The sequence below is a fragment of the Nuphar pumila genome, chromosome 7, assembly GCF_984573655.1.
Source record: "Nuphar pumila chromosome 7, dmNupPumi1.hap1.1, whole genome shotgun sequence".
Lineage (NCBI taxonomy): Eukaryota > Viridiplantae > Streptophyta > Magnoliopsida > Nymphaeales > Nymphaeaceae > Nuphar > Nuphar pumila.
This window is the reverse complement of record NC_143255.1, coordinates 801689-822147: the sequence shown is the minus strand read 5'-3', so window position 1 is coordinate 822147 and position 20459 is coordinate 801689. Positions and strand designations below refer to the sequence as shown.

General features: G+C 37.6%; 1 protein-coding gene and 1 pseudogene across 2 annotated transcripts; both read right to left on the bottom strand.

The window, feature by feature from the left end:
* Positions 1-1714: 1714 nt before the first annotated feature.
* Positions 1715-7232, bottom strand: LOC149830770 (small ribosomal subunit protein uS15-like). The gene is made up of 5 exons (XM_090013487.1): positions 7106-7232; positions 6934-7006; positions 6254-6392; positions 5968-6154; positions 1715-2052 (listed from the first exon to the last, which is right to left on the bottom strand). The coding sequence occupies exons 1-5, from the start codon at positions 7126-7128 to the stop codon at positions 2019-2021; spliced, it is 456 nt and encodes a 151-aa protein (XP_089869613.1). The 5' UTR covers positions 7129-7232; the 3' UTR covers positions 1715-2018.
* A 5568-nt stretch (positions 7233-12800) lies between these two features.
* LOC149830769 (putative dolichyl-diphosphooligosaccharide--protein glycosyltransferase subunit 3B pseudogene) lies at positions 12801-13978 on the bottom strand (annotated as a pseudogene). Its single transcript, XR_016432963.1, has one exon. The product of XR_016432963.1 is annotated as a putative dolichyl-diphosphooligosaccharide--protein glycosyltransferase subunit 3B pseudogene (transcript).
* Positions 13979-20459: the final 6481 nt, after the last annotated feature.

Sequence of the window (20459 nt, the reverse complement as noted above, 5' to 3'; positions counted from 1 at the left end):
CAGCAAAGAAACAATCTGGTCTGCCTCTTGGCTTCTCATATCACAATCCTTCAAGCTTAGCATGAGCTAGACAGTAATACAAGTCATGCGTAACAGTTTACATAAGCGTTTCTAGCACTTGACAGTCATTTACATGAATGACACAAAAGTCTCAAACTTCACAGCCAACTTCAAGTCATTTACATGCATAACGCAAGGCCTCAAACTCACACCTTTTGCATAGTTATGGTATTTGGCTTTGAAACTTCCTCCCGGCTAACTAGGAAGGTAAATTCGGAGGTTATGGAGAAATATGATGAAAAAGAATCTCGATCTGGATCCAAGATGCACACCAAGGTCGGCCAATGAGGGATGGTTTTAGAAGTTCCCCTTAACTATTTTTCACCCGGTCCAGCATCCAACCAATATCACAGGCCCAAGTGCTGTCAGAGGGAAGTTTATGGCAAAAATGGTCGCCCCACTAGTAAGAAGTAACAAATATTGGCAACATTTTGAAAACCTGTAATTTTTAACGTGCATTTTTCAAAAGATATAATATACTCTAAAAAACTCCCAGTCCTTTTGAAATATCAACTGTTGAAAGTATTGCAGCAGAAAAGAAATTGCATACCAACTGGGGCTCTGCTAGTCTGGTAGGAGCAGCTAATACAAGTCACCTTGTGTTGGGACGTTGCAGGTTCAAAACCCCAATGGTATAGTTGTATAACTGGTAGGGGACTGCCGAACCCCAGCTTGACTATCAAAAAAAAAATTTGCATGCTCATGTTTTATTTATATTTTCTACTTTTTCTTAATTCAGCATATGCCAATATTTCCATGACTACCCAACAAGAATTTTGTCGGACGATTTTCCTTTGTCAACAAAATTTCCATACCAAGATTTGTGACATTCTTGACACAAACGTAGGACCTGAACCTGTGATTACAGCCAAAGCCTGACAAGCTTCTCCATTGTTAATAGAGATGTCAATCGAACGGATTTTATCCAATATCCTACTGAATCCAACTTAGTTAAGTCAGATCAAAACCATGTCAATGGATATGGTTTTGGACTTTTGCTATCAAAATCTGACAAACATGCGAATTTATTGGATATCAAAATCCAATTACATGTAAAAAAGAAGATTTTGTATGAGCGTTTCACCATCTAAGTCCAAATCCGAATCCAAATCATTTAGGTATTGACCACATTAAATCTGAATCTGAACCATTTAGATCAGTAATTGTTGAACAATGAACCGGGAACACCATTCCGGCCTGAGTTCGAGACCAATCTTGGAATAACCTAAATTTTTCTATCGTAACCCAAACATGAGATGGGAAAGATTGGAAGGGCTCATTTGAACTGCTTGACCCTTCACAAAGTCCGGAGGGACCCAACAGCATTGCACTGCAACGGCCCATGGGCAGGCTATGAAAAGCAATAGATTCTGTAATTTTAATTTGTGAAGTGAAAAGATACTACAATGTCTTAAAACATTCCACTGTTTTTGAAGTTGTGAAAAACATTTAAATTAAATAAACATTACAAATGGTGATAAAAAGCTTTAAAGTTACATTGTCATCCATATGTACACACACACACACACAGAGAGAGAGACCTTATTTAGAAATCATCTGTTACTGTGACTATCTGATCTGTTTTCAAATGGTCCATACTGCATTTGTTCCTACAGTTGGTTAGGAGAGAGAAAAAGAGACTTTCATATTCATGGGGACAAAATCCATTTTCATGCTAAATGACAAGCTTCAAAACTGTCCTACATTAAACCACCAAAATCTAAATATCATGGGTATGTCCACCAAAGCATAAATGTCAAAATGTACTAAAGCATCAAGAGACACCAGCATTATGGAAATCCAACCTCTCCGTCGGGAAATAATTGGAAAATAGATGAGACAATAAAAACAGGAGGAATTATCGTTTAGCAGATACAATTCGTGGCAGCAAAACCACGACAAGATCCACGTCCTACTTAAATACTTGAAGATGGCTTTCACCTAGAAGTCGACCCTCTCTATGAGACCATAGCGTTTGCAGTGGCAGCTTCACTGAAAACCCAAAAAAGGAATAGGATGTCAGTCTCATCACAACACAATCAAGCAGCAAAATATCCTACATGAAAAAGCAACAAATATATGCATGCAAAGACCGCAATTAGAGATTGTAAGCCAAGATGATTTAAGATCAAGATGTTTTTAAGAAAAGATCGTGATCAGAAGTTCAAAGCTTTCAAGAGAAAACCCATTGAGTTCAAAATCTATTACTCTTTCAAAGATCCAACTATAACTTCTAATGCCCCCAGGTATGAAGCAGCCTAAACAAAGATTGGCAAAAAATTCTAATGCAGCACAGGTTGCTGCTACATAAAAATCAAATAAAGACTCCAACTGATATCCTTATCAGCAAATTCAGCATGCAGCAGCCGTGAGATGAACATGGTGACAATTTTTAGCTGTCATGAGTTGGAATGCTAGAAACTTGAAATTAAAAGACCATAGTTTTGCTTGCTCAAAATAAAAAAGAGAAAAAAAAGCCGTCACAAATGCCTAGGGCCTTAAATAGCAAGCCGACAATACCATCAAAAAGGGCTCGTCACAAATGCCTAGGGCCTTAAATAGCAAGCCGACAATACCATCAAGCAGGGCTGGCACTCTACAGACTTATTTATAGATGCAACATGTACTTTCCATTATTTTTGCACAAAATATCTTACTTTACTCGATGAATAATGTGATTTGAATAATTGGAGTAAATAACTAATGGAAAAAAGAAAGATAATTATTGGATTTTGTTCAGAAAAAGCATCACAAATGAGGATTCCAGCAATGCCTGCCACACAAACACCACTAGTGTAATCCGACATGATCTCTCTCTCTCTCAACAAAAGTTATGTACACAGATCATATTACAATCCAAACTTTTGAACTTAAAGAAGGATTGTCATCTATGTAAACACGGAAACTTCTAAAAGCCAACGCACCCATGCCATATATGACATGGGTGCAGTATATATATATGGTACCGCACCCTCCCAGTTTTTCAAAATTGCCATGTCACAGCCTCCACACTCATATCCTCATCTGCACCCACACCTATGTAACATGGATTGCCATATTGAATGCATGACCAAAAATTCTAGACATGTTCTTACCTCCATCTCCCAAAAATTTTATCATTTCATAAGTGACACCATCATGATCCATATAGTCAAAAGCACTAGGTAGTGCCTAGTCGGTACCCCAATTAAAATATAAAAAGTACACAAAATATACATAAAAATATATAACTTTTACTAATAAGATGTTTTCATTACACAAGTACAAAATTACTCGTACTTTCACAAAATATCTTAATATATTGTACACACACAAATATATATATATATATATATATATATATCAATTATTCATAACATATTACATAATTCATAATACTACACATGATTTAAGGATTTTATAGAAAAAATCATCAGAAACAAACACACACACATGTAAAAAATATAATCAATTAAAATTAACTGTGCATGTTTTCAATGTTTCACAGAAAAAATTCCAAAAGCAACACACACACACACATATAATAACTAAGCATGTTTTCATGATTTCACAGAACAAATCACGCAAACACACACATGTATATATAATTATATATATAGAAAAAAATAAAAATATATAAGAATAAATAGCTAAACTGCCCTCGTGCCTACGAAAAGGCAGCTTAGTCACCGATTAGGCACCAACTAAGTGGCAAAATTGGTACCCTTTAAGGTACCCACCTAGGAATTGCGAAGCCTAGGCATTTAAATTGCGTCTGACCGACTAGGTGGACTGGTCGGTGCCTAGTCAGGGCTTTTGACTACATAGATCATGATCCTCTAACTTATCATCATCAAATATCATCATGCTTGCGATCAACCCCAACATCACCATGCCCACCATCTTGACAAACAATGATAAGATTGATACTTAGTCAATACTAGGTGGTCTTCTAAAAATTAGAATATCTTCCTCACTAGTCTTCTCACTATACTATCATCGTACATGTTTCATTTGTAGAGGATAAGCTCCAAACATGATGCAGCACTATGAGATCTTCTAACAAGCATAACGTCCTCATTGATCTTCCTATTAAACTATAAGTGTGTATGTATTGTCTGTAGAATAAGCTCCAAACTCATTGCAGCATTATAAGGACTTCAGGTAATCATAACACCCCCTCATTAGTCTCACTAAACTTTCATTATATATGTATCTTTTGAATTATAACTCCTAAACCTTTTCTGTCTAAGGATTTCCTCCATGCCTCAGTTTTTTGTTTGTCTTCCCAGATCTGGCATCTGAAACACGATAAGCCAACATGGTAAAACTAATCTACCATTTTGCATTTGTATCTTGTTCAAGCCACAAGGATTAAGGATGGATGTATCTCTTACAAACCACAAATTCAAATATTGTCATCTGGATGTAGTCAAGGTCATAAGAGTTATCTTGTTTGGAACATAAACAAGGTTTATAAAAAGTATTCCATCGACTACAGCAATAGCAATTCAAGAGATAAGAGGCAGTCAACAAATACAGTAAAGCACAGATATACACTAACATAGAAGATCATTCAGTAAAAACAAAAAGACTTAAATATCAAACAATTAAAAAACTAGGTAACTTTATTATTCAATTGTAATGACGTGTTAACTTTTTGCACTAGCATTCACTAAAAGTAGCTTCTTAACATAAGGGCCAGAATCTATCTATTAATATGAAATAATAAATAAATGTTGATTCAAGCTGCAAAGAGGTTCTTGTTCACTTTTTTCTATTGAAATCCCGTTGAATCCAGAGTTGTCAGTAGGGGGAGCGGGGAGCGATGCACTTCTAAAATTTTAGAAAGTGGGAATCGTGGAACGACTTAAAAGGAAAATCGGGAATCGTATGATATGGTCAGATCCAAACTGGAATGACCCATGACCATTGAAGTACCACTACCAATACCTGTGTTGACACAGGTATTGGCATGTTTATGAAGTACCCATATTACATAGCTTAGGAAGAATCACAAAAGATTCAAATTTCTCTTCAGTAACCAAAAGAAAGCAAGAAAACAATTTTCCACCTTATTTTTAAGAGAGAGATCTATAAACAGGTAGAGCATATACCAATTGGTGAAAGAAGGAAAGAAAAACCATAATAAGGCTTGAATCACACTAAGCTTATTGTAAGGTTAGAAAATAAAAAGCTATAAAATTATTTATAGGAGGAAATAAAGAACTTCCAGATCAACTTATAATACCACATAAACAGTGCCAGTTACAAAAGAGAAACTTCCAATTTCAAGCTTACAGAGACAGTATTCCAAAAGTGTTTTTTATTAACTGTGCCATTAGAGAAGAAAGTGCTCATAAAGACAACCACAAAAGTTTTTTATACAACGTTGTTTAGGACATTTACTGATTATACAAGGAGATAAGACTATGAAAATGATAAATCATTGCTGATCTGCTTCACTGGTAATTAGCAGCATAAGGCTTACAGTACAATCATCAAAGTTGTCTGGTACTTATGAAGTATACCATGGCTGTGAAAATCTATAGGTACTTGCACTACAATTGCCTAAATTTACATTGATACATTATGAACTGCATAGGCAGAAAAAGGCCGCTAAATATGCACAGTTAACTTGCTAGGCTTTCAAAACCAACTAAAGCATAGCAGCTCAAAAAGGAAGAATGTACAGATGATACTTAAGAATGAAAGATAAACCAGCAGACACATGATTGAAAAAATGGCAACAAAGAGAGAAATGGATAGCGAAAAAAATATCAATGTCACATTCATTAAGAAAACCCAAGTATGTGGAGTACATAGCCAACAGAGCTAGTACCACATTTACTTTAGGAAACCCAAGCATATGAAACTAAGCAACTATTGGCAAAAAATAGCAAGCCAATTGAAGAATCGGTCACTCACTATTTCCAGATGGGGGCAAGTTTCTTTGTTCTCTTGTAATAACGAGCCAACCGATGAATCCTGCTCTCAACCAAGATCAATCTGAACTTGGAATCCTTATCCTTGCGGTTTCTCTCAAGGTGTTTCCTGATAGCAACAGCCTTCTTGATAAGATGGTACAAGTCCTCGGGGATTTCAGGTGCAAGACCTGCATTGTTAAAAGTATTACAAATGAATATCCGAAAAATCATCCAAATAAAAACATAAAGCAAATATAAACTCAAGAGAATAACAATAAAGAACATACCATGAGCCTTCAGCATCCTTAGGATCTTACTCCCGGTCACGCTCTTGACCTGTGCAATACCATGGGAGTCACGAAGAATGACACCAATCTGAGATGGAGTCAAGCCCTTTTTAGCAAACTTGCATATGTTCTCCTCAACCTGCGGGTTAAACAAACACCCAAGAGAAATTCATCGAAAGAACAAATTTTCATCAAAAACACTGAGCAAACTGTGATAGAACGAACACATAAAGGAGAAAATCCTGGTAAAAAAGGAAGACTAAATAAAAACACACACACAAAAAGGAAGACACGGACCAAAATATAACCATTAAGCACATCATTTCCACCACTCCGCATATAGTATCACCACCGCCAAATCGAACATCTTTAAGCAGTAAAATAGCTAATTTGAATACAAAAATATACAACCTTTGTAAGCAGAATGGAAACAATGATGCAAGCAATATTACTTGGAAAAAGGTTGGAGATTGTACACAAATGAACTTCTATTAAACTTATATCGATGAATAGATGAAGAAATAGAAGAATAACAAAGCTTGCAAAAACGAAAAAGTAGAAAAACCGACACTTTAGGCCTATTTCTTATCGTTCGAATGAACTTCTGTAAACTCATTGGAAGATTACGATCCTAACCAACATCCCATTTCAGATGAGAGAGAGAGAGAGAGAGATCTTACATCCTGAGATGAGATCTTGAGCCAGCTTGGAGGCGTCCTCTTGTAGGGTAAGGCAGAAGAAGAGATACCCTTTCTGTTCCGGAGAGAAGGAGAAAATCAATTAAGATCACCACAACCATCAATGGAAGAATGGAGTACCACTATCGAGTGAGAGAGAGAGAGATGGGATTACCCGCGACTGTGCATACGACCCATGGTGGCGAAGGGCTACTGAGAATCGAAGCAGAGTCGATCTCTCCGACGGGCGGCGGACCCCCTCCTCTCCTCTCACACCGAAAAACCCTAACACACGGCCTCCCTCATTTGGTATATATGTAGGCTACTTGTTCACCCGATATCAGATCTTTGGATTTGGTGTCGGATCTCATCCCGTATTCGATTCAAAGAAGTCCTTGTTTTGGTAACATAATCGGTGTCAACGGGTCGGGTTTTGTTCGGACCTAAGTGAAAATCCAGATCTGCTTTGAGAAGGTGGATCTTAATCCAATCAGAACCACCATAAGAAAAACCATACCCAGATTCTATAGAGATTACATGAGCCAGACCTGGTAAAATAATATATTAATGGGACCTTTGAGTCTAACTAGAATTCGAATCCGACCTCCTTCTTTATCACCAAACCTTGACCCTTTAGGTTTCAGTGTAGGATGGGTCCGGGTTAAACCCGACCCATTGACACCCCTAATAAGATTGAAAAAGGATAACATACGACATAGGGATGTCAATGGATCAGATTTTATCCGATATCCCATAGACTCTGACTTTTTTAGTCATATTTGGTAAGCCAAAACCATATTAGACTATAATATATAGTTTTGGTTTTCTTGCTATTGAATCCAATGGATATGATCTTATCCAAATCCAATTACATGTAAAAAAAACGTGGATTTGGTTTGAGCTTTTTACCATCTGAATTCAAATCTAAATCGGAATCCGTTTAGGCATCTGATTAATAGGATATGTTATTGACGGCATCTGATCCTAATCCGAACCGTTGGTAGCTTTGGAGAAGAAAACTCTCCACATCTTTCTCGCTTTTAAACATGCTCTCAGACCATGTTTGAAAGAGAGAAAAACTCTAATTGGAAAAGAAAGTTCTACCTATGGAAGTTTTTTATATGAAAAGTTTTACAAAAGAAAGTTTTTAGCTTGTTTGTGTGGCATGATAAAAATGGGCTGAAAACGAAAAAAAAATAGCTTCTTTGCGTATGCAAATTTCTTTATACTAGCTTACAAATGGTAGTTTTTTTCGGGCTGGTTGGTTGGTTAGATCAAACTATGTAACTGAGCTTCTCGGGTTCAAATCCCATGGGGCAATCCTGTAGCATGTCTATTAAGAAAACCAAAAAAGAATGAAGGCTTCCTGCTGCATCACCAGGAATATTGAATTTGCATATGGTTTATAATCTGCGCTGTTTTAAAAAAACACTGGATCTATGAAACCCATAATACCCACAACCCTATGATATAACTGGATCTACACGAAGGAGGCAAGCATTTTTTTTTGGACAGAGAAAGCTGGGGTTAGTCAGACCCCTACCAGTCATACAACCATACCATTTGGGGTTCGAACTTGCAACGTCCCAACACAAGGTGAAGCCCCCCGTTGGTCAAAGGAGGCAAGCATTGAGATTCAACAGCATTAACAGAAAAATTCATGAAAACATGATTATTTATATATGTATGTATATATAATTCAGAACATATTACCAGAAAATTTCAGCATATCAGAGGATACACACAGTATACATAAACAAAAATATATTTACAATATATATATAAACAGAAAATTTTAACGTATATTAACAAAAAAAATCACAGAAAAATATATAGAGTATATATAAACCAAAAATATGAAACAGAAATATGTATATATAGTACATATAAACAAAAAATATAGTCTACAGGTTATACAGAATATATATATATATATATATATGTATATACAGTACATATAAACAGAAATATAGAGTCTATAGGTTATACAAGTTTCCTGTCGTGCTTAATCATGTATTCATCACCATTGAACTTCCTTGAAATGCAGAAAAATGCACTGAGTGTCTAGATTAAACTCGATTAAACAGAAGAAAAATGCACTGAGAATCACCACTGTGAAACTCGATTAACAGGAAAAATGCAAAAATTACACTGAGTGTCTCGATTTGGCATGCAAACCCATTCCAAATATTAAAATTTCATGATAATTAATATCCCCGAAACCAAAAGCACTTGATGTCCTGATCATTACCCCCCACAAAATGGATGAAACACCCAACTCTACACATTTTTTTTCAAAACAAGGACAAGAGAGAACCAGCAACCCCACAACTTCAACTCCTCTTATTCATCCTTTGCCATTTTTTGGCAGAGCTCTCTCCACCGGCGCGTTCCACGATTGCCCTGATCGCCTCCTGTATGCATCTGACCGCCGAGTCACCGGGATCCTCCTCACCAGTGACAAAGAGTACATTGACCATCCTCCCGTCGAGTGTGGATACAAACAAAAGAGAAGGCGCGAAAGAGGGGGACAACCTCGCAGATTGAGAGAGAAAGAGAATGGAAGGGGGCGCTTAGAAAAGGTTTGATGGGAAAGACCCCAGTCCCCATCCCCTGAGGAGTCTTTCCTATCAAAATATGTACTTTTTTTCAAAATGTTTCTCAGAGAAACATTTTCTCTTGTTTGGAAAGGTCAAAAAATTTGTACAGTTTTCCAACCCATGTACCCTTAAGGGGGCATTTGAATGTGCAGGACATGGTGTCCATTGGAAGCCCACTGTGTGGGGCCCCGCATGCCTACACAAACACGTCCCTTTAGGATGAGTTTTGTTGTCCCAAAATGTTCTGCCCTCCCCTGTGGGACAGAAGAAGACAAGACACCTTTGAAAAAAAAACAAAAGAAAACAAGTCCTAGGGTGTCCTTGTGAAGGGCTGTCCACAAACAGGATAGGACATGGTGTCTTTGTCCTCCCCTGTTCGAGAATCAAACACCCCCTCAAGTGACAATTTTAAGATATACCATGTGTTATGCAAACCACAAGATAAAGAGAAGAAAAGAATAAGACACAAGATTTACGTGGTGCGGATTCAAACCTACGTCAAAGGTTAAGGAGGAGCAACAAATCCGCTAGCAAATGCGAGGAAACACAAAGGCAAGATACATATTGGTTCATGGATCAGAGCGAGTCCTAAATTCAAGGCACTCACAACAACATGAAAACATCAAAAATAAAAATATGAATTGAAGAAATAACAAAGAACAATGAGTTCATAGGTATACACAACATGATCTATTCATCTTGTACAAACAAACAGAAACATGTTTAAGTGATTCCACCTCATGCTGCACGGGGCTGAAATCATGCATTCCAGCAAACTGTTTGTTACTTGTCCTCGACATGATTATTGATACAACAAATGAAGTTGTCACACTTTCTCAGTGTTTCCATTATATAACAATTTCCTTCACCACTTGAAGGCGGCCAGGTTTCAGCTACCACCCGTTGTTATCTAAAGAAAACACAATGCCACTAAACCACCATCAGAATTAAATGAACTGGCATGTAATTCCCTGGTACTAAACAAAAGAAGAACAACTTGTGACCAAGCGATGCATAGTCTACTGTACATGAGAGGTTTTCCAAGACAATAGCTTATAGCCAGGAACAAGGATAAAACTTGCCCACCAGAAATACAGGAGAAAAAACTCCTTGGCAGATTGACACTGCAGCAACTCCATTTCTTGATAACACAAGTGCAAAGAGGGAACTAGTCAGCAACCAATGACCTTAGTTCGAAGAACAAGCACCTATCACAGAAATCTAAATGGAAAAATTGTTGCAAACCAAAATGATGATCCTCAATGGTGTTCCCATGCTTGATGTTAGAAAATAAAAATAGGAAGTGAAAGGATGTTTAGGAAAAGTCATCAAGCCAAAACTCGACTATGCCCCAAAGTTGCTCGTCCAGTTAACTATGAACTTCAGTATTGAAGGCATCAAGAGAATGGAAGTTGTGAACAAGTTCATGTCCAATCCTTTGAAGAAACTATGGAAATATTAACAAAAGCATCACCATCAAAAAGTAGTCTGATATGTGCCTATGAAGTTGAATAATTTGATTTCATCAGCAAAAATAATTAGTGTTTTACAAAGGCAAAAGCAAATCATAAATCCATAATCCCAAGAAAATTTGGAGCCAAAAATTGGCTGCAGATGCCAGCCTTATGGACCACATTGAATTAGCAGCATATGAAAGCATTTTGTTCAAAGAATAACATCAAATGGCAGCAGATCATTGAACTTTTGGGACTTTCATTCACACTGATATTTAGCTAAAATAAAAAGAATTTCTATTTAACCCATTGCATCTGCAACGACTGAAAAGTCAGAATCTGATCATCTAAAGGGAATCAGTTTTTTCTTTCTTTTTTGTTGAACAGGAACTAGTCTAGTGTTGTATTATGGACACTGTTACAGAACTCATCCACAAGACCAATTTCAGGCTTTCTAGAAGTTCCTAAATAGCAGATATATGAACATGTGTGCATGATCAATCCCTGTCCAGCCCATATAGAGACGAATCTGCAAGTCCCATTCCATCCATTTTCATAAAGCACCTTTAAATCTCAACATCCTTCTTACCACTTCTCACAACCTCCCACCTACGCTCTGCTAGTGTAAGTTTCGTTCCTCTGCTGAATCTACTGCTACTTGTGGCTTCTGGTATCAAGCAAACACATTTTCCTGATCCAGTTTTTTTTTCTTGGGTCATTTTGTCCCATGCAGAAGTGAAGATGCTACTGCTGTAAAATGCACTATGAACAACAATTCTTCGAACTACAAGAATTTTTCACAGTTTCCTGAGATGGAGACAGTAACAATGAAACCGTCTATTGTGTAGTTTTTTCTCTCATTCTCAAATTATGATTTTCTCCTTTTTGTGATGCAATTTTCATATTATAACTTGAAAACATCAATAGCACGGGTACAAGAAAGACATGTTAACATTTTTCAAGGACAAACTTTTCACATTGATCGTAACAAGCTTATGATATTATGCACAAACTTTGTCTCATCAATTTCGTGCCAGATTCCCTGTACAAGAAGAGTAAGCAATTCAATCATAACAAAAGAAGAGAAGGCCGACTACGAGTTCAGCATGGAAAGCCAAAACATAATCCACAATCCTAGCATAAACGATCTTGTACCTTGCAATATTTCAAAACATTTACTACTGATTATGCATTCATTTGCATAGATTTTGATTTTCTCCTTCTCTGACTTGAATTGCATCAATTGGATAAAGGGATAAATTCGATCAAAGATATAGTTCAAGGTTACCCCTTGTCCCAATAATCCAGGCAAACATCTTGTCTTTTAACCCTACACCCAATTTGATTTAGTATCATATAAAGCTGCATCCACCTCGACAGAAATCCAATTCTTAGCATCAAGAAATTGAAGATTAACATATAGGGACCAACAACTACTGGACAACTGGGTTTCGACTTCATAAAATGTCTGGCAGTGTTGGAGCGCTTAATAAGTAATTGGACTACCAGTTCGATCACACTAGTGTAGAGTCTGGACACTAAAGAACTTATAATGAAAAATAGAACACAGAAATCAAAAGATGAGGTTCGTAATCAGATCATTCGGTAACAGAACCGACTCAGAAAGGGCCAGATTATAGAGACTATGATGTGTGCCACATCTTCCTGAAATAAGCATACAAGCAAATCGATGATGATAACCTTAATGAAGTAGTTGTGCTATTAAGAAATAGTAGGATGCCGAACACCATCTAGACATCAAATCTTCGATTTATATGCTCAATTTCAAAACTCTGCAAAAGAAAAACACCTTATATATGAAATGCACAACTTTGAAACTACCAAAATCTCACAAGATCGTCTCAGTGAATTCTTCACAACATCGTTTGTAAGCCATTATTCGGAATTCAAAGACGATACAGAATAAGTACTTTGAAAGTAATCAGAAGCAACCTTCAATGCCACGCAGAAGGCCGGAAACCATGAATCCTGTAACCTGTCTTCCAATTATCCAAATAAATCACTTTCTTCACTGCCCAGAACGACACCAACATTGAAACAAACATGCCCGCCCTCTGTAAATTTGTGTTCCTCACGTACACGAGAACATTCATAACGAACGCCAGCAGGACCCCGACGATGGTGTAAAGAAACCCGACGGCGAATCCTTCAGCTCCGAGCTGCATTCCGGAGCCCTGGTAGAAAAAGACTAGCTTCGAGGGTTCGCCGCGATCGGCGATGAACATGGGCGTCTTCCGAATCAGGTTGTGCATCGCTCCGGAGACGCTGACGAAGTAGACAAGGATGGCCCCGGAGAGCCACACCTTGGACTCGTGGAGCAGGGTATCCCCCGCCACCACCCTCTTTACCACGAAGGGCGCAGAGACCAGCAGAATCAGGGCCAGGACCCCCATTTGGGCCCTCGAGATCGGCGGCGGCCGGTCGATGGGGCCGACTGACAGCTTTGTTTTCGCCTCGACGAAGTCCGATATCCCCTCGGCGAGCCGAGAGAAGTCGATCTGGTCCGTGGCGTCGGAATCGGCCGGTTTCTTCACGTGGGGAGCGACCAAACGGATGTGGGGAAGAGCTTTGATGCCGAAGAGGGCGAAGCTCGACTGCGACTCCTTGAATTCGAGCTCGCAGAAGAAGAGTTGGGTCTCAGACTTCCGGCCTCGGTTATTCTTGATGAAGGAGGAGGCGACGAGGGCGAACTCGGAGCGGAGCTCCTGGAGGCGAAGCTGGGGGTTGTCGTGGAGTTGGATGGCGTCGAAGAAGATGAGGATGGAGTAGGGACGAGGGGTGGGCGGGGAGAGGAGGAACCGGCGGAGGGTGTGGTCGTCGAGATGGATGACGCCCGAAGGGGACAGCTGCTGCAGAGTGAGGAGGTCGGCGACCACATCGGAATCGGATTCCGGCGAGATCTTGGAGGGGAGGACCGACACTAGGGAGAGGAAGAAGAAGAGCAAGATGGGTCGAGCCATTTTCCTCCTGAAAGTGTGTGTGTGAGAGAGAGGTTTTGCTCTATACATGAGCCATGTCACGGGGTGATGAGAAACTTGACGATGGGCACCGTTTGGGATGGCAGTGGACCGGGAGAAACCGGGCCCTGCCCGGCCTCGCTCCGTTTTGACCGGGTAGAGGACTTCGGTCTCCGTTAAGGAAATTACTATTGTAGTTTTATACATATTATAATATATATTCTTAACCTTAATATAAAACTCTTTCTCGAAACTTTTTATATATATTCAAACTCTAAAAACTCTTGTTGCTTTCGCTCTCGAGAATGTGAGAAAATAAGTTTATAGAAAAATCACTATCAACTGAGTTCAATGGATTGGTCCTTCTCTTCTGAAGCGGAATGAATGAACAATATCGAATCACTTTCCTGCATCTCCTTTCAATCGATAAGACGATCTTCAAGTACAGTCTAGACTCGTAAAGCTCATTGATCTCTTGAGCCAACTATGCTTGCGTACGTAGGTAAATCTAATTTCAGAAACTTCTCGTAAGTTACTTGAGCATAGTTGGGATTTACTCGGACCGGTATGACCTGTCTACCCTGATTTTGGATGTGTGCATTCACTGTTTGAACCAAGTTGTTAAGAGCCTCCATGATGAAGTCTTTTTGTGCTTGTCAGTCATTAGCAGGTTCGCGTTTGCAGTACTATTCTCGTTGGTATTCACGCGATGACTCATGTCATATTAATTAAGGTTTTGTAATATGTATAAATTTTCACACAACTATTTATCACTAAAATACAATTATTAAATTTTTAAACTTTATTAATCATGAGGGTAGTATGTTATTAAATTGAGCTCGTACCACAAAAGCACAATATATCTATAACAAGCCCTTTCATTGACTCGTATCTATTAAGGGAAAAACTTTATCTTCTAAGGGTGTTGTGAGTACATCTTGTAGTATTCCCTTGCATTACCTGTGCGCCTTCATTTTGACGTGTTTTTGTCCTCCTCCTTTATCGTCATAGTGTTTAAAAAAGTATGTCTCATTGAGTGACTTGAAACGTCATCTACAAGGGTTGCCGCAGCATCACATTTCCTATCTGTCACCTTCTTTATAATCCTCCACATTATGAGGGTAAGTTTGTTCCTCCAAATGGTGACGACACCACCAACAATCAAGTCTCGATTGGGTTCCCAATTAAGGCACAACTCAGGGGCTGGCACTACCCTAGACTGTCAACTGCAAATATCGGATTACAAGCTTGGTGCTGAACTACCCAGTGAGATTGTGTATGACCTTAATCATGACATTCATCTAACAATCATGAAAGAATTTATATATTAATGAAAACTTTAGGACTAAGTGTAATTTTATACTTACAAAGTGTTATCAAGTTGCTTGAATGGCCGTGAATCACATTTTCATAGATATGGGCTTTGATACCAAAATTATAATGCCCCAAAATTTATCCAATTTTTTAAGCTATTTTTTTTACACAACAAAAATATTCAAAGTGAAGTTGAAAAATTTTGAACAATTATTGATAAATTTATATTTGATTGTACAGGAAATACAAATTGTATTACGAGAAATTTTTTCTCGATATTTATGTTTTAAACATTTTTTTTTATTTTTTTCCTTTTTTGTGATGGATTAGCTACGGAAATATCCATCGCTATTTGGTACCGCCATGCAATTTAGCGACGGATTAAATCATCGCTATTTACTAGCTGGTCAATGTTTTTACGACGGATCTTAGTTCGTTGCTATATTAGTGATGGCATTAGCGATGACATTAGCGACAAATATTAATCCATCGCAAAACAAAAATCTTTGTATAGTAACAACTTTGCAACGAAACTTGTCATTCGCTAAGTCATCGCAAATTAGCGACATGTAGTTTTCGTCGCTACTTAGCGACTATAATTTTGTGATAAAAGCTATTCGTCGTTACTCTAACATTAATCCGTCGCTAAACACTTTAGCGACGGATTAGCGATGGAGTAGGGTCGTTGCTAATTCACAGATTTCTTGTAGTGTAATTAGTTTAGAACTTGAGGCATGTAAACTTCCAATCATATGACTTGTGTATACCCAATCACATGTCAAATTATTGATTGACTTGACACCTAGATATGTTGATCTCATTGAAATATTTAGGGTCAATCTAACTAAAATTTTTACCAAGGCAACAATTGAAACGACTCACCTGTGTAAAACCAACTAAATGATACATGTGTCATGACATTGAAATATAATGATCGTGAATGAAAGCTACAACTACTAATAGATCTTACCAAGATAGCATTTGTCATTGCTTATAAGCATGATATACACAATGCCCCAATTGAACATAGATTTGATTGAGAGACTCCCAAGCTGTTTAAACCAAACTTAGTGGAACTAGAAGTGGTTACCAAAGTGATGCAAGAGGCGAAAGTGGGAAGCAAGTGTTGGAGAAAAATATGAAGCGCCAAGCTTTTATGAAGCTCTCTTCGTCTGTTTTTAGAGAAAGAGAGTATGCTAGTTGAGTCAGACTCCATATACGTGTTGCGTATGATATAAACTTGTGAAATATATAAATTGGCAATTGGGGGTGCAAATGAGCCAGATTTGGAATGAATCTTGTTAGATCCAAATCTTAAATATAAATAGCAGATTTGAATGCAAATCAAGTGTTGGATCCAATTAGAGAGGTGGGAGGCCCACGAGGACGTGATCGACCGATTTTCAATGATGTCTCATTTGACGACTTCATAACTTGAATCTGATGGTCATCCCATGATGTGAATATTGTAGAAGATGCAACAACATCATAGGAAAAAAAGACATCAAACCTCTTGTCTCTGGCAGTACGGGGTTTGTCAAAGGACATGGAAGAGAACAGAAAGATATTATCCCAAAGGTGACTAGAGGAGATGGAACTTTGCCAAGTCGTCAGGTTGTGATTCTTAGTAAAAAATATGTCATTTCATAAATTCTTAATGGCAAAAACATTCACAATAAAGCATAATCAGGTATTCATCAGGTTGTGATTCACTTTAAGAATGTAAGAGTAAATAACTCTAATTGCACGTTTAATAAGCATGCTTATCCTTTTCATAATACACATGAAAAGTGAGAGCATTTGCCATATTTTAAGAATTGATTAAATAAGCTTAGTTTGATATATTTAAAGCTTATAGAGGCAAATTACATGAAATGTGATTGGATTTTTAATTTGAATCCATATAAAGGTCTACTAGTATTGATTTGTAAGCATGAATATACTTGAAAATTACTATCAATATAGATATTGATATGAATAACTTGTATCAATGAGTTGATGAGCATAATGACAAAGAATCTACTGCTACTGAGCAATATGAGTAGTTGGTATTGAACAAACTGTCAGATAGCCAGCTCATAGGACCATGCATTCCATCTAAGATAGAGATGTTGAGAGAGTTGGTCTCTATGATGACTAGTCTATAGTATTCCTCTAGTGTGCACAAAAATTTTGTGCAAGATTATTAGGATGTGATAATGTCCTATGACATAGTCATGAAAGAGTAATATAAACCTCATGACTATCTAAGAAAGGGAAACCCTCGTTATGATATATGCATAAAATAATTTTCCATGGTCATACATATTTATTTGCTTCAAAGGTATACAAAGATGTAGTGAAAGTGAAAACGAAAATACATTTTGCACATTAAGGGTTACGATTGAATTTTTTAATATGATGTAAAAGCCATATTGTTATATGAAATGAGTGTATGAAAAGATCATGATGAAAAATCAACCTAGTTTATGAATATCCTCAGGATAGGGATATATCATAAAGATAAAGTTCAGTCAGTGTATGTAAAATCACATAATGCTAAACCCATTCTATATGAGAAAAAAAATCATAATTCATATGATAATGAAAAAACCAAATGTATATGTGAGAAAATAACTCATAGCATGTAAGAAAAATATCACACTTAAATATTGATATAAATATTTGAAAATGTGCGAGGTCACTCGGTGCATGTTTTACGATATATAATACATGATACACCAATTGTGATATAATATAATAGTTTGCCCCTATGGCTAAGTGGGCGATATTGGATTCAAGTAATGGATCCAGGTTTTAGATCCAAACTATGGCCATTGGGTCTCACCAGAGAATCTAATAAACCACCCTTTGTGTGCAGTTAAAGTAGGGGTGGTTATTGGATAGTGTGCATGGTGATACAATTGGTTAGCAACCAAACCAACTGGGCAAATGGCAACACCAGGAGGAGCAAATTAAATAGTCTAAGTAGGGGTGGCAAAATCTGACCCGACCCGCCAACCCGCTTCTTAGCCGGGTTAGGGTTTGGCTTAAACGGGTTCGTGTCGTAAACGGGTTGACCCGCCTAACCCGTTTATTAAACGGGTTGTGTTTGTGTTAGGGGTATGCCAACCCGCCAACCCGTTTGACCCATTTAATAAACGGGTTAGGCGGGCGGGTCAACCCGTTTACACGAACCCGTCAACCCGCAACCAGTTTTTATATATATTAACTTATCTAACCCACCTAAGTGGTCGACACGTTTAATAAATGGGTCGCTGTGTCGTGTAATCGTGTCGTGTCGACCCAACCCGTTTATTAAATGGGTTAACCGTGTCATGTCGGGTTACCCGTTTAATAAATGGGTCATGTTCGTGTTTGCCACATCCGACTGTTTAATAAATGGGTCATGTTCGTGTTGAGGTATTCTGACCCACCAACCCGACCCGATTGCCACCCCTAAGTCTAAGGTCTCTACCGTATAGAATGAGTGGAGTAACACGAACAACCCTCCTGAAGGAGGCCATCCATGCCCAAAATCAGTTTAGGGCACCTTGGGGTGCCATCATCGAGATCCAAATTTGATGAGGTAAAGTTGAATATGAAATTATCTTACCAAATATGAGCCAACTCTGGTTTATGTAATCCTAACCTGACCCAGGTATGGTTTTACCGATGACAGTTTGGTTGAATCAGATCTAAAAAGAAAATATGAAGAAACAATCCAATACAAGACTTATTCTAAATATAAACATCTAAACAATCTGATGCATTATTCTGTTGGTTCTATAAAAAGCTAAACAGCTAAACAATGTTACCTTTCTTCACATGTAATATGATTGCTTCTATATACAACAAAAAACAACAACAACTACGCCTTCATCCCAAAACAATTGGGGTCAGCGATATGAACCAAAAAAGAAATTCATTTTGGGTCTTCCACATGAATCCTTTTCCTCCAATCATTTCTATCCAACGCCATGTCCTCGGTGAGGTTCAAAGCATTCATATCCTTTCCTATCATCTCCATCCAAGTCTTCCTAGGCCTACCCCGACCTCTTTTAACTAATATATTTTCCCATTTCTCCAACCTTCTAACTGGAGCATCATTAGGCTTTCGCCGAATATGTCCAAACCACCGTAAACGATTCTCTCGCATCTTATTTTCAATGGGTGCAACACCTACCTTCTTACGTATCTCTTCGTTCCGAATCTTATCTTTTATTGTATTTCCACACATCCATCTAAGCATCCGCATCTCAGCTACACTCATTTTTTGAATGATTGCTTCTATATAAACAGTTAATTTCACATTGCACCAGGAACACGTCTTGGCTGATGCAATGATCCATGTTGCTAGGAACATCATGGAGGATCTGTTTTTGTGATTAATCATTTGTAATAAAAAATATTAAAAAAAAAATAGATAACTACAAATGATTAATCACATAAAATTTAAAAATATTTCATATAATTTACCTATTAACAAATATGAATCATCACACTCTCACATGTGGATAAAGAGGTTGCAGACACGATGTTTACCAAAGAGACTCTCATGCTCAACGCTCCAAATGAGGATAAAGTGTTTACCAATAGGACTCTCATGCTCAACATCATCCCAGGTTTTTGCTGAGTATAGTCGAGATTTAGGGTTTAAGCACTCGGTTATGTTGAGATGGGTGTTTATGATTTTGAGAGGGACTTTGGAAATTTTATTGAATTTCTGGTGAAATTCTTCCGTTTGTTTCTTTCTGTGCTTGATGGGGTTTTCTGAATTCTGAGTGTTGTGGGGTTCTCTGGATAGCAGGAATTTTAAGGAAGGTTTGCTGAAGTTGGGTAGTTTTTTAGTTGCCGCATTAAATACAATTTTATTAAAGTTAGGATTTTTGCTTAATCTCATAAATGCGGTTCAAGGTGGATGTGTTATTAGGAAAAAGAAAATAATAAATTTTATGTGAAATTGTTCTCATTAACCTTGAATGAAATTTGGTGTGAGTTTGACGTGGAATTGAATGGAAGAAATTGAGTATCACTGCTTATTTTATTGTCATGTGCTCCAAACTTCTTGTTATTCTGATGTGCTGTGAACTTATGCTATTGTTTACTTTACATGCTATAAATTGATTATTTTTGTATTTTTTTAGTTATTTTTATTTCTTAACTTTTTCATATTTTTTTGTTTTTTTTTTAACATTTTTCCT